At 33.2% G+C, this 15,426-nt stretch overlaps 1 protein-coding gene across 6 annotated transcripts; it reads left to right on the forward strand.

Moving 5' to 3' along the window:
• The first annotated feature begins 705 nt into the window (after positions 1 to 705).
• On the forward strand, positions 706 to 11,768 carry LOC130655176 (uncharacterized). 6 transcript variants are annotated; one of them, XM_057457893.1, is made up of 8 exons: positions 706 to 1,093; positions 5,051 to 5,353; positions 6,042 to 6,206; positions 6,742 to 7,071; positions 8,270 to 8,461; positions 8,939 to 8,989; positions 9,173 to 9,365; positions 10,942 to 11,768. In XM_057457893.1, the coding sequence occupies exons 1-8, from the start codon at positions 1,013 to 1,015 to the stop codon at positions 11,403 to 11,405; spliced, it is 1,779 nt and encodes a 592-aa protein (XP_057313876.1). In that variant the 5' UTR covers positions 706 to 1,012; the 3' UTR covers positions 11,406 to 11,768. The 6 variants fall into 6 exon arrangements, with proteins under 6 accessions (XP_057313876.1, XP_057313877.1, XP_057313881.1 ...); XM_057457894.1 differs by lacking the exon at positions 706 to 1,093 and adding an exon at positions 1,943 to 2,087; XM_057457898.1 differs by lacking the exon at positions 706 to 1,093 and adding an exon at positions 1,997 to 2,069.
• The last annotated feature ends 3,658 nt before the right edge of the window (positions 11,769 to 15,426 follow it).

Consider the following 15,426-nt stretch of genomic DNA (forward strand, 5'->3'; position numbering starts at 1 on the left):
GATCAAGATTGCGGATGCTTAAGAGATTTCGCGGATGATGTTTTTAACCACGTTTGTCATCGTTTTAAACGTACATGTTTTTAAAACAAGACCAGTCTTGGAAATCCTTGTTTTTTTATGATCTGTTCTTTTTTCATTGCTTCGTTTTTTTTGGAGGATTTAAATTACAGATTTTAGATTTTTCCCCAGATACCCGAAAAGTAGTACGCGCAAAAGAAATCCTCTTAGGTCGTGCACAAATAAATGTTGATACAATTACATATAAAAAATTTGCCAATCAGTGAACATTTATTTTATCGTATAGTACATGGCGTTTGTGTACGATTTCAAATTTCTTATCGAAAGCACAAGGCTCGTTTATCCGTTGCAACATGTCTTCCAGGTTTTTCTGCTTTTTTCTTGTTAGGCCTCGGATCGAAGTTGTAAGTAAACCGAGCAAAAAAATCTGTTGCCAGCAACAGCAATAAACTTAAACAAACAGAAATGCGACGCACTTGTTAAGATTTGTATGAAGAGTTTCTATAAGAACAGCTGGAAGAGAGCGTTTGAAGCGAACACACATCGTTCGTCACAGGGGGTATACAAAAATGTGTTAAAATATGTACAGATTTTTTTACATGAAGATTTGTGTGAGCGCCTTAAGTTTCAATTTATATGGTCCTATTTATAATTGCAAATCGTGCTAAAAGACGTGTTGGAGGAAAGATATTTGGATTTAATTCTTCATTTAATTGCGTGTATATATGTGAACCCCCGTCTGGATAGTATTCGGCGCATTTGCTGCATATCGTAAAGAGTTGTGTACGCTTTGGGTTAATTAACATAATTAGGGTCAACTCTTGGCGTGAATTATTAATCTTCGGTTCTCATTTAGCAGCTTATTAACCTTTTCACTTGAAAAAAATCATATCATCCAAGTTCATTCATCAAGTTAACGTTTTGGAAGTTTTTTGAAAAATATAAATCAAAGAGATTGAAGAGGAAATTATAAATAACTTCGTTAAGTATAATAATGTACCAACGTCGTCATTCTTCGTTGACTTCTCTGGATGCATTGAATAATGGAGTGGAAAACCAAACGAAGAAATTAAAGGTATGAAAATTGATTTTTCATTTTTCTAGTGTTAGATTTTTTTTTACTTTTACTGTATTTTATCACGTTTCGTATCATTATGGAACCTATTATATTATTGTGAAGAAGATAAAGAAGAAGAAGAAGAAGAAGAAGAAGAAAAAGAGTATCCACTGATTTTTTTTTTTCACATACATTTGCTTCTATACCACAAAAGCAACCGCCAAAATACTCTTTTTTAACAGGACTTTCTACTAATCGTTGCTCGCTCTTTAAATTTACATTTGTATGAAAACAAACCAGATGTCTCAATGGGGGTTGTATTTGTTTACAATTGTTTGTTGTGGATTAATACGCAGATTTTTTAATTATTGGCTAGCAAATAGATTAAAGGTTACACAAAGAAAAACTTTTTGTTAATTCAAGGATGAAAAAGTGCTAAAAGAGCACTAAAAATTGCCCAATATACGATTTGCTAATCCTGCTCAAAATACATTGCCTGAGATTGCGTGCACATTGATTTTTGTCAGTTCTTCGCGCAATATCTCAGGCTTGTTATATTTAGCTGTCGGTTATTATCACTTTCGGCATTGTTGTTCGCGAAAAGTCATACACATAATGAGAGAATAATACATGCGATGCAATTTAGGGTCCAGACTTATGTAAAAAGTTAAAAATGGTTTGGTTTCACGTTTAGCCTTGGGAACGTCTTGTTCGCCCTGGGTATGCAAGCGTTAATGAGCTATACGATCTATTTAAAAGTCTTTTATAGAAAAAAATTCTTGTAAAACAAAGTTTTTATTAATTTATTGCAAAAACGTGTTTTTATGATTTTACGAGACCCACAACATGTGCGAACAAAGAAATTGTAAAATTACTGCGAGAAAGATTATTAACAAAGTTAAACTGATAAAAAATATTTTAAGTAGATACGATGGCTGGTGGATAATAAAATTTACGTTTTTTTTAATGTAGCTAGCTGTTTGAGTTCAATAAGGTGATCTGAATTCCTTCCGTAAGTTGATTTTCAGTGTGAGAAAATTGTCGTTTTATCGTACACGGTATTTTAATTATAGTTTTATCTAATCGTGTTTTCAGTTTATCAAGACATGTTAGCATGATAAATTTTAATAAAACGAACACTACGTGTTGTCAGAAATTTCCGAGTTTAACATTGCCTTTTATACGCAATTTTCGTAGCTAAATGTCTTTTTTTATTTATAATTTTATCATTTTGGCCATCGATTCTCGAAAATAAATTCTCATGAAGTCTATCGATTTTTAAACGCGAAAATTTCTGATAGTAAAGTACCTTTTATTAATCTAGGCGTATTGAGGGAATCACCGTCTTGAGAGTTAAAAATTCTCTTTCTGAGATGCTGAGAGCATATTCAATGCAAATAAGAATGGTTTTTTAGTGACTTGGTTACAATGCAGTATTTTTTTGACACTTTTGTCGACATTTCTGTGTTAAATTTTTTATAAAATCGATTATTTACCAGAAGAGCAAAAGCTGAAAGAAAAATGGCATAAATTAATAATTTTACGATTTGCTATTGTATAGATATTCTGTGTTGAAAAATGAGGAAAATGGATTTTTATCTTTTTGATAGGAAGAAAGAGGAAGAATTCTTCTCTAATGTCAAAGAGGCATATATTCCTGGGAAAGAGGGTGGGAAAGAGGGTGGTAAAGCCCCACCCATAGGACTATAAAAAATAAAAATTATTAAAAAAAAGAAAAACATTTTGAGGCTAGCTACCCGTATGAAGGATTTTTGAAGAAATAAGTAATAAAGTAATAAAAGCAAAGTCGATATTAATATTTAAGATTTTCTCTATCAAGCGAAAGAATCGCATGCAAAGTTTCATTAAAACGTTTAGCAGAGATTATAATTATTCATTTATAACCGCAGCGACAGCGATTGGCAAAACAAAGATTGTGTTTTATTTTTCTGTCGAGTGTGACCACAACGTGTTTTGAATGCAGATGTGATGTGAAGATATGAAATGAAGAAAAAAATACATGTCGAGATTTTTGTTAAGTGGTTTGCTCGCTTGGCTTACCCTAGGAGATTTACTGAATAAAGTGAAATTTTATCAAGGAAAACGAGGAGACTTTAGGTATATACTCTGTTAAAGATTATTATGAATTATTAACATTAAAGCAACTGATTAAATAATGCAGTCATTATATATACCGCACATATTTATAAAAGGGGATTTTGCGAAGACGATCGACAGTTCGTGACATCTTACAAAATTTGCAAATTAATTTTTGCGAAAATCACGTTTTCGATGTATTACATAGGCGTACTTAGGAATATTTTTGTATAAGATGGTTAATGCTTGAGGGTTTGATACTGTTTTCTGAACCGGTCGTTGTAAAATTCGTTTCATCGTGCTGCAACCGACGAAATGTTGGGTACAAGGTTGCTGGTAAACAACTTTGCTTTTATTTCCTTCCTAGATCAATTAGAGACACGTGGCTAATGACTTTTTACACGTGCGAATTTTAACCAGTAACTTTGTTTTGTACACTTTCAATGAAAGGTATGCGACATATAAACGGCAGGATGAAAGGATTAGCACAAAACAGAAAGTTGGGATTTCCAACACGCAATGTTGGCAAACTATAAAAAGGGTCGACTAATTGGGGATTGCTAGAAACGTCTTTTGAAAGACAAAAACGACGACAAATGACGAAGTGGCACTTTATTTCAAATATTGCCCTACCCCCATCCCTTTCTTTACACCCATATACACTTCAAGCTGACCTCTGTAGTTATTAAGAAATCAGATTTCTTTTGTTTTGAGATGTACTAGTACTCTATATACTTGTGTAAAAGCAAAAAAATCTTTGTGGCGAAGTTGGGCTTTCCCAAGAGTTGATATCCAACGCAAACACAAACGCGAAACATTTACATTTATTTTGATATTACAATATATCTTGAGAACAGTATAACAAAGAAAATCTGAAATCGTAAAAACAGATTTTAAAGTGTAAATATGAGTCTCTTAAAACAAAACACCCTTCTTCGCGTTGCTTATAACGAACACGGTGTTCGGTGTTAAAACTATGTGAGATGGTTTGCATTCCTTCGCAAGATCACATTTACAATCTGTTATTATTCAAAATAAAGAAAGACTTTGAAAAGTTTATGAACCACAGGTGAACACAAAACCTTTTTCTGGATTCTATTTATTTATATTTATATTTTATTGTTCACATGGTGAAAGAAAGAAAAAAAGAAAAAGTTAGTTAATGGGTTTCGAAAAGATATTTATGTTTTAGAATTTTTATATGTTTTAAAGTGGTAAAAGGTAAATCTATATATATTATGTATATGATACATATAAAATATAAATCCTTTTAATAAATCAGTTACAAGCAAACCTAAATGAGTTTTATTTATATATCAAAAAAATTATCGTGTTCGACTTTCTCTGCCATTTAAAATAATAAATCTATCTATGAAGCATCTCTTGAATACCAAAAATACTCGGCATCTTGTTAAAGTTTCGACTGCTTAGATTTACGATAAGAAGTACACTTAGTACCGAGGCTTCGCAATATAGAAAATAGTTTCTGGAAGAGATGTGTTGAAATTTTTTGTTAGCTATCTATCAAAATCAGTGGCCTACCAAGAATTCAAAACTTTAAGTTTGGTGTTCTTTATAATTTTTTTAAGAAAAAAGAAGGATAATGATAGAAGTGGTTAAATTGCCAGGACTCTACAAATACCATACATCCGCATTGACCACCACCGCCCCCCCCCTCCCACCCTTTTATGTGGCACTTATTCATTTTTAGACTTTAGGTGTTAAGCTTGTACGTGCTTTCATTGGATAGCTCCACTCCGGCTCTAAAAAGGCACCTGTTATAATATTTTTAGGAGAAAATTTAATTGATGCCACATGGCTTGTGGAGCTGTGTAGCCATCAGTATAAAAGCTTTTAAAATAATACTGATTTTTTTAGATAGCATTGTGTTCACTCAGTTCAGCTAAGTGTGCATCTAGTGGAGGGAGGTTTTGCCATAGAGCACGTTGGAACTGCAGTACAAAAATGACTAACATAAATGGTAGCTTGCATAATGGCTCACTGGATGCGTTACCTCGTACAGATGAAACTCCAGGGATGTCAATAAAATCATTTGAAAAAAAGGCAAACAAAATATCAACCACAAATGTCAACAACAACAACAACTGCATCAATGATACACATTGTATTGCTGGTGCGAAGTTGTATGAAATTTGGACTAAAAAATTGGCAAAAGATCAGGTGGGTATCCAGGTTTTCGGTAAACGCCTTTTGTGTTATACAATGGTTTTTGCAGAGGCACGGAAATTCTTCGAGATTAGGGAAAGTAGAAAACCCCTTTGGAATACTCTATTGCTGCGTTTTCTTCAGTGAATTACCTAACGTTACCTTGATGTCAAAAAGAGTTGAGACAATTTTTCAAGACAAACCGTGTGCATAAGTTTGGTTAGTTACGATTCTCGTAACAGGCTTCATATTTTGAAGAATTTAAGTCAACTAATAGAGCTAAAATAAGTATATATTTTATGGGGAAAAACAGGCAGGGACAGAAATAGTGAAATTGAAATCGAAAAAACTTTGACCCCTGAATAGCTACACAATTTGGTCTCTTCTGTCCAGCTAAATCGTTAGTTGTTTCCAGATCTGCAAAAACAACGGAATCAATTTAAAATTTAGTAAATTTCCGCCGTTTTTTCTCTCAGTTGAGATATATCTACTTGCAATGATTCTCTACGATTAAATTATGGTAGCGTTTAAGCGCGGTTAAACTTCTAGACAAATATTTAGCGTAAGCTTCCAGGGCGTGAGGTTTCTTATAAATTAGTTTCTTATAAATGTATTGCGTTGTAAGGCACATAGTAATGCAAGCACAAGGACAGAAAAGTACTTGGAAACTTTTACTGGAAGCGATTTTTGTTTTTTATGTCAGGTAACAGCTGAGGTGGCATGGAAACGACTTTGCAAGATTGGTTTCGACGGTTTGGATGCTTTATGTGAACGACTCGCACAGATGGAGGGGATTGGGAACGAGGATGAGGAGTGTTTGAAACTGCTAGACCTTGATGCAATGATGGAGATACAAAGAGAAATCATAGTAATAAAATTAATATTGATTTTTTAAATTACTTATCAAAAAATGACTAAATTAATTTAACAGTTAGATAGGCTGGTCTGCTTTTTCCAACCTCGTCTCCAGGACATTTTTTTGACATCAGAACACCGATATACAAGATGTCCTGGAAACGAGGTTTTTCTATTTAACAATCTGATGTTTTGCAAGAAACAACGTTAGATTTATTTCGAAATGACAAAAAGTTTTTAGACGAATACGTCGATGAGATACAGGAAACCATACCTTATCAATAAATAAAAAATCGGCAAAAAGTGACCAAATTTAGGCTAATAGAGAGTATGCTTCTTATATTTTATAAACTAGACAAGTATTTCCATACATAAGGCAGTTAAAAGCTTGTAGTTTTGTGCAGGCGACTAATATTTTGTAAAAAAAATACTAACCTTTACCGTCTTTTTTTAACGATAAGATATCGATAAAAAACAATTAAGATAACTTTCTTAAAAAGCATAATACCCATCAAATTACCATCCATGATATGATTAATATTGTTTAGAAAGTGTTTACCGAAACCGAAGAGCTTGAAACCGAATTGAAGCAGGTTACAAAAGCATTACAAAATATTGCGCAATTTTTGCCGCCGAGTATTCAGCGACAATCCGTGAAAACACGAATAAGCGAGGTACGTAAACGATATTTTACAGTGTTGGAAACGTTGTCAATCAAACGAGAAAAATTTCGTTGGATGGTATCATTGTTGGAGAAATACAAAGAACTTGGTAGCGACATTAAAGGTTGGCTCGATGCTACGGAAGCGCGAAGCGAACTATTTACATCTGACTTTAATAATCACGCTCTTATTTTGGAAAACGAAGAAGCAATCGAGGTACGTGAAACTGAAGAAAATATTCTGTGAAGCCTGGCATAAAGCGCATGCAGAATTTTAACCTTATTTGATTCGATATTTTTCGAATATATTCTCATATCGGACTCCGCCCCAGTGTTTCGCCCTTCCGCCCCAGTGTTTCGCCCTGCCGCCCCTCCATTAATTTTGATAAGGTTTTCTAAATAGGTGCCAACTTGACACTAGTATGTCATAAAGAAATAAAATGGCGGCGATAAGTTTTTGCTTATGTTGGCACTTTTTATGACGTATTCGGAAGCTTTGTCTTGGATAAAAATTTTACATTTTTTTTCAGAACTTTCTGATAGCCAAATTAAAGTTTTACTTAGAAAATGCTAAAAATCTCCCGAAAATCCTAATTTTTCCTGATTTCCGGTTAAGTCGGGTTAATCACGTGTCAAAATTTTCTGGAATTCCTCTTGATGAAATGTTGCAAGTTTCAAGCTCTAAACATAATCCTATGGGAAGAGACGTTTTACCAATTACAAGGATATATTATTAGAAACTTAGCCAGGGTAGGGTAATAGCCAATATCTTGGACCTAACAATTTGACATGCAGGTGTCTACTAGATGAATATTAAAACTCAGTAGGTAAAAGGAGTTATTAAAAAAATAATGGCAGGGATGAGGGGAAATCCTCTCCCGATGCAAGTTTTTCTTTTTTATAAGAAAGTTTTTATAAGAACACGACTCTTAGATTTTGCTGAAAACAAGATGAAATAAAAACATTCGAAGGCGCAAATTATTATTTCTAGAGTAAGAACTATCTTACTCTAGAAGTGCAAAAAGCCATAAAATAAGAACTATCGGATATAAATTATATTGCATTTCTTTCTCGATCTCACGTTTATTGTTTTTTGCTTGTGATCGCTTCTTTTCTCCCCTACCACGACCTTGTAAAAATATTTAACTGACACAATTGCAGCCTTGTTCACGAACACAATTATAGAGCTGTATTAAAATTACTTACAGCAGAAAATCAACGTTTGGCATAAAAAGAATAAAATCAGGCTAAATTATGCAGTTGTGTTCTTAATACTAGGGAAAAAAAATAAGAACAAGTGAGAAAACAGTCTGGCCATTTTTTCTCTTTTTATGAAAAAAGATTTTTTCTGTTTATTGCTGATGGAAGGTAAAAAAAGGTAAAAACTTAACCAAATTTTTTCTCATCTTTTTTAGGATATCAACAAAGAGTTACATATTAAAAAAGATCTATATGAGAACTTCCTAGACAGCGGAGAAGGGATACTCGATTTAAAACAAAATATTTGCCTCGATGACCTGCAGCATGATCTGGATGACGTCATTAGTCGATGGGATACATTAGTCAGCAGTATTGAAAAATGTATGAACAGGCTTAAAGTAGCCAAGGTAGGTCTTATTTCCGCACGAGAGATCTAAAAATCTGTTAGTGTTATATATGGCGTCACAAATACGGGACCTTTGGTTACACATAACGACAGTTAATCAACCTCGTCCCCAGGACTTGTTAGGCCTTTTATTGTTCGGGCCGTCCAAATATAAAAAGCCTAAAAAGTCCTGGGGACGAGGCTGGACAATCATTTTCACGATAACGGAAGTGAATGATGCGCCCCACCCCCACCTCAAATACGCAACTATGAATGAAACTTATTAGCGATTTTGATCAAGAAGACTCTGATGTAATTACTATATTACTACAATGCTTAACAATTGTTAGAGTAATTGGTCCGTTAAAAGGTTTTGTCAAACATTTGTAGCATCAACAAAATTTGCAGAGAAAAATAGGGCATGATTTAATCCCAGTATTTTTTGTCCAAATTTATCCATGTAAACCACTTTAAAAAGAAATCGTTATTTTTTTTTCAGGAAATAGCGGCAGAAAGTAAAAGAAACGATACCGAGAAGATTGAACAAAGGGTATGTTTTTTTCTTTTATAAAAAAAATTGCTACTAGAGTGCACAAATATCTCTAAAAGTTTGTTCAAAATAATAGATGCTATAATTAAGGAAAACAATTTTGGAGCTGTGAAAGAGCGGTGTGTGTTTTTAAAAAATACTTCGAACATGTTGCTAATAAGTGTGACATCACTATTCTTGTAGATACGCAGTGAAGCGCAACTCTGTACCTGTCACAATCCATTTCGAATTGTCAAAGTTGGTGATGGCAAATACACATTTGGTTCATCTAAAATCATTCGTTTAGTACGTATCCATGGTAGCAGTATTGTTGTGCGTGTAGGTGGAGGCTGGGAATATCTGTATGATTTTCTACTCAAAACAGATCCTTGTCGAGGTGAGAATTCCACGACTTATTTACCTGTCTACCTCGCGGAAACTTGAATGTTACCTCCTACTCCCAAATAAGGTAATATCAAAACAATACAATTTCTCCATTAAACTAAAAATCACTTTTTTTTCAAATTCGTATCGTTAAAACTAGAAACATAATTTTAAAAGTTATGTTTTCCCCACTTCGGTTACTTCTACTCCACCATATTAAAATGGTTATTGACTCGAACTTATTTCAAATTTATTCTGATTTTCACGCCATTATTTTACTCGGAGGTGCGCTGTATATGAAAAATCCGAGCTAAAGGAAATTTACAGTTGTCCTGCCCGCGTGCGACTTAACTTCGGATGAAACAACAAAATTTAACGTCAAAATCCAAAATTTTATCGACGTTGATATATACGAAAAACCTTCGTATCAGAATTTTGTTTGTTTTCCGACTAGCAACGTGATGACGTTGAAAATACAAAAAAACTATTTTTCAAGATGGCGGTTCGCTTTGCAGGAAAATATTTGTTTTTTTAACCTCTGGAAATCTCTTATAAATGGTAAATTAAACAAAAAAAGATAAATTCTTCTTTAATGTTATGTTATAAGTTATATGAATATTTTAAGACTAAGACCATCTAAAAAATGATTCCAAGATTCCAAAGTCAAGAATTTTCGAAAAAGTAAAAGGATTCAAGTCTTATATAACCAGAAAAAGTTTCTGAAATTTTAAATTCAGTTTTTTACCTGCAATAAAATTAGGATAACAATAAAATGAAAAAAAGATGAAAATGATTTTTTTTAAGAAAGTTTTTACGATATTTACCTTATTAGATAAACAACCCACTAGAGCCATATGTAGGCCTAAAAGCGGATTTAATGCACTAACAAGCACCAAACGAATATTTTCCACATTTTAGGAGTTAAGGAGCACAAGAATTTTCCGTTAATATGAGTTTTTATAAGTGTAAAAAATCCTGACTTTTCCCTGATAAGCTATTTCATTTCCCTGCAAATGAACTTCAGGGCCGTTTATGAACATTGTTTTTCGTGTCAAAATTCTAAAACGGTTCGTTATTTATTTTTATATATTCTTTATTTTAAACCAGAATAAACTTCATATTGCGTCAACAAAACCGCATGCGGTGCTCAAACATAAATTCAAGTCATTAGCTAGTACCGCAAAATCAATTGTTTGATATTTGATGGAATATAAATTGCGAATTTATCATATTTTTAGTCTGTGCTGTGCGCTGGTTTTTTTGTATAATGTGTTTTCAGAGACATGATATGGCTGTCACACTCGCTATAACTATTAATTTTCTAATTCTTTATCAATTTTCTTATTTGACATGCATACTAAAGAAAATATAATAGTTTTTCTTCAAGGTGAAAAACCTAAGTTTGTCTAAGAGGTAATAAAATATGAAGCAATTAAAGGGAATAAAAAAACAACTCCTTAACCCTTTTCCAAATAACGTTCATTGTCTTCACTGCTCCCTTTGAGGGTTAGACCCTTAACATTTAAAAACAATAATGGCAACAAACTCCCACTCTCATTTTTGCTATAGTTTCAGTATTTTGTTTTTAGCCAAACAAGTTGCCGATATATCAAGGAACGGCGTTCACACCTTACATTTGGCCGGCCTAAATTTAACTCCCATGGACAAGAAAGGTTCGGCGGCGTTCACATTGAACGTACGCCGCATGTCTCAAAGTACTTGGTCGCCACATAGAAACCACCATAATCGATCTGGTAGTTTGGGAAGTGCTGCATCAAGTGACAACATAGACAGTTTTTATGACGAATCTAGTGAATCATTAAGTTTATCGAACAGCTTGTCGTGTCCACAAAAACGACTAACCAATAGAATTACATACACACCGAAAGCGAAAACTATTGATAGGAAATACAGTTACGACAGTAAGTTGACGCACTCGGCTGACGTAGCGAGAAGTAAAAGCCTGAACAGACGCGTAAGCTTAATAGAGCGCCAGTCTGAATATGCTGAAAAGAAAAGATTGGCGAAGTCATTTACCATAGATCAGTCATAAGAATGACATCTGCGGCCAGATGAATCATTGTTTTAAATATTGCAGCTAAGCTGCGGTGCACAGTATAATGATGATTAAAGTATCCTCTAAATGTGATTGTGGGAAAGGAGCGTCAAATAGACGCGGCCACACTGTATTGATTGTGTTTAAACAGACACGTGGGTCGGTGGTATACTTCCACATTTTACCAAGGTAAAAATGTAAAATAAATATTTTTGAAAAAAAGAACTTTCTCTAAAATTTGTATTAAAGAAATGATAATTAATTTATGCTAAATATTTTGTGAAAAAATGCATTGGTGTAGTATTATAATGTATTGTTTAATAGTGGTTTCCTCTAAAAGAAATGGTGAAGCCAGCAAAACATTATGGTCTGTCATTACTCTGTTTTTAGTAAGGATACTCTTTTGGAAAGCAGCCAATGTTGAGCTAACACCAATAGTGCTAATAAAGCCTAACCTTTTGGTACCTCTCTAACTCGACCTGAAAGTTGTTTCGAATTGGCACTAAAGGAATGAGAAGGCACTTTGTGAAAAGTTTCAAAATCATCCTTTTTAATGTAGTTTTAAATTTTTATACAATATAGTCTCAAACAGGATATATAGCTGCTACACATTTTCTGAAAAACTGCCAGAAAGCTTCTGCAAAATTGCATGAAAAACTTTCTACAGCTTGTAAATTTAAGCTCTTGCAAAATATTAATTTTCTCGCAAAAAATAATGCATGCGTTAACTTAGCACCCTTAAAAAAGACTCCTACCCCGAAAAAGTTCCCTTGCGACAAAAATTTGTTAAAGGAAGTATAATTCAAATCGAAAGTAAAATACAAGAAGTTCAAATATTTGAATATCTTTATTTAAGTTTTAATTTATTACGTCAGGATGAGCTAGTTAAAGTCAACAATGACATATCGCTGATTCATTGTTCAAGAGTTTAAAATATTGCCATATTTGGTAGTGGAAATCGATTATAACCGTTCGGTAGTGCATATTTGTTACACTGAACAAATTATAAGAAAAGGGATGTACCTTGGGCTTCCTTTTCTTTATTTAAATCGTGGAGGAAAGTTTAATTTATCCATCCATTTAGTGCATACAATAGTTCACTTAAGATCTGTAGCTATATAAAAAGCAACAGATCATTAGAAGCTATGATGAGCTCACTTTGTTTTCTCGTCAGGTTCTATATATGAACTCCTATTGTTTGCATTGCGAGCAATAAATGTTGCCATTAATGCGACTGCAGGAATGTTAATGTATAAAATTGTCTGCACGCAAAAAAAAAGTTTCGAATAATCCAAAACTTCATTTTGGAGACACCATTAGATACTGAACTGGATGGGTTTATTACCACTTATCTTTTTCATGAGCATCGCTCCGTAATAACGTATCAGGAGCCAGGAGACCCCGGAGACTAGGATGGGTGAGAAAGTTAAAGCTAAACGATGAAGACCATGTGACTTAATTTCTTTTTGGTTGTTAAGACAAATAAAAATGCGATCAGTCTTTAAGATTCTGCAACTAGCCAAAAACAAAACCGCTATCATAATGTTAGAAGTTATACCGACTGATTATGTATCAAGATATTTTTTAACGACAACCTAATGATAACAACGAACTTTCCAAGTTATAAAACGAGTCGGAAGTTAACTGTCCATACTCTTAATTGCCTTACACTTTCTATGACTCGATTTTGATATACTTTAAATGTATGTTGTAATTGTTTTTTATAGAACGTTATATCGTGGGTGATCTTAAGCCTTGGGGTTTTTCATATGGATGCTATTCAATCGTTCCATACCCCTAAATAAATTGTAGCATGTTAATTTTCGTGCAATACAATGTTATGGCGGGAAATGTTGCAGAAACTACGCATTGGCTTTTGTTTTGTTGTCTTAGAACGTATTTTTTGTTGCAAGTTCGCATAGTATAGCCATGTATTGCAACATTTTATTTGCAAAATTTTTTGTGGCAAATCTTGTAAACTATTTTTAAAAATAGTTTGCAAGATTAGCCAACGTGATTTCAGGTGTGGAAAAATTTATTTACAAGATCAAGATGATACAAAGCTATTTAGGGTATATACATTTTTTTAGTCTTGGCTTGCTTCCGAAAAACATATTAAAAATTCAATTGGGTGATGCAGAAATTTTAGTTTGGTTTTTGAGGAATCTGTTACTAGATTTTCTCTGTGAGGTAGCATCTATGGAAAAATTTTACACTATGAAATCTCTAGATTGCTGAAAAATGACATTTCCAGCCTTTTTCTTTTTTTTGTCAATTCGAAAACAAACTGAACTTTAACGTCTTACATGAGTGAAAAGAGATATTCTCCATCCTGGGCTGTGATAAGCATAATTTAGAGTAGGCAAATGCCGATAAAAAAGTTGCAAATTAAAATATCACAGAATTGTAAGACACAGCATCACCGCCTCTTCTGTGTTGTAAGTGAAGTGTTTTTAACCATTTAAAGCCATTGTTCAACTGTCAACTGGACTGTAGGAAAGCAAGGAAGAGAACTGGGTGACGGTTTTCTGGTTGACAAGTTAAAGTTATAGATAGAAAATACTTCAGTTGTAATGCCAAATATTTTTTTTTTTTAAATCCTGAAAATAAAGATATTGCGTCAATGTCATTTTGATGACTCGTTTTGCACAAAATTAAAAAAAGTTTTGTAGTCATTTTGAACAATATGGGATGTCCTGTGGCTTCCTTGTTCCTTTAATCATGTTGTATAAATAACGTTACAATTTGATTTTTCTCTTTTAAAATGCTTTGTTATTTTCACCGACTAAATATTGACTAATCACAACTCCTCCCCCATTTTCCTTTGTATTCCTGAACAGTAAAAAATGTCCTCTTTGTTACAATAGGCAACAAGGTGTTGACGCAGTAAATATAAATACGTTTGTGTTTTCTATGAGTTCTCTTTGCAGTAGGACAATGTTTTTAATACTAAAAATTAAATAAAAAAAGAAAATTATAAACTTTTTGAAATAATGATATCATTAAAAGAGGGTGGATGCTATCTGCCGGACAGGGTTTTGCTGGACCAGTGACCAGTGGTCATGAGTTATATATAGTTATACTCACCACCTTAAACCTTTAATGTAGATGGGTTTTATTTTTAGGGGGTATTCAAACAAGCCTGTTTCTCTAATGTAGAACCAAAACGAGGTCCAATTATAGGGAAACAACGAAAAAGAAGTGGAGATAAAAAATGATAAGGCAGATATGGAAGTTGAAGGTGATAATAAATGTATGAATATCTACTACCAATTACTTAAATAAATTTTGATGTACAATTTAATAAATTAGTTCGCTTGAAAGGGACAAACATCTTGTTTCTGTCCTTCCAAACAAAGCTTCATTATTTAGCTAAGGGTTTAACATACAAGAGGCCTTTACGTTAAAACTATGTGTAATATGAGACGATTTATAGCGTCACATATATACTGACTTCAACTTTTTTAAAAAAAGCTAATACAATGTTACTGCAGCCTTTCCATCTGAGATAATTAAGAAATTGCAGCTTAATATTGGAAAAAAGAAAAACGTTATGTGAGATTTACATTTTTGCACTTTCAAGCTTTCAAGCACCTGATGACGAAAAATATCTGCAAAAAAAAAGCATTGTTGTATTTGTCTTGTTTTAAATGAAACCGTTAATTCTTTAAAGGGAGGGGAATGTTTAGTTTTTATGGTTACAGGAAAAAGACTGGAAGTGCAGGGCGGGGGAAGAAGATCCGACATGTCATGTCATAGCTGTAATTAACTGTTAATTAGTTCAAAATTAAACAATGAGAAGGAAACACTGGATAATTGCCAACACAAATTCGTTTTTTGTGTTAACTTGAACTCAATGTATAGAAGTCGTTGGTATATGTTGTTTAATGGCTGTTCTTCGCAAATGCTGAAATAAAATGAGGTTGCCAGAATGTTTTTATGGGTATAATTTGAAATGCAAACAAAATTATATACATAAATATATCACTTTTATAGAACTAATTAGTGGTTTGACCTG

The sequence above is a fragment of the Hydractinia symbiolongicarpus genome, chromosome 8 (genome assembly GCF_029227915.1).
Source record: "Hydractinia symbiolongicarpus strain clone_291-10 chromosome 8, HSymV2.1, whole genome shotgun sequence".
NCBI lineage: Eukaryota > Metazoa > Cnidaria > Hydrozoa > Anthoathecata > Hydractiniidae > Hydractinia > Hydractinia symbiolongicarpus.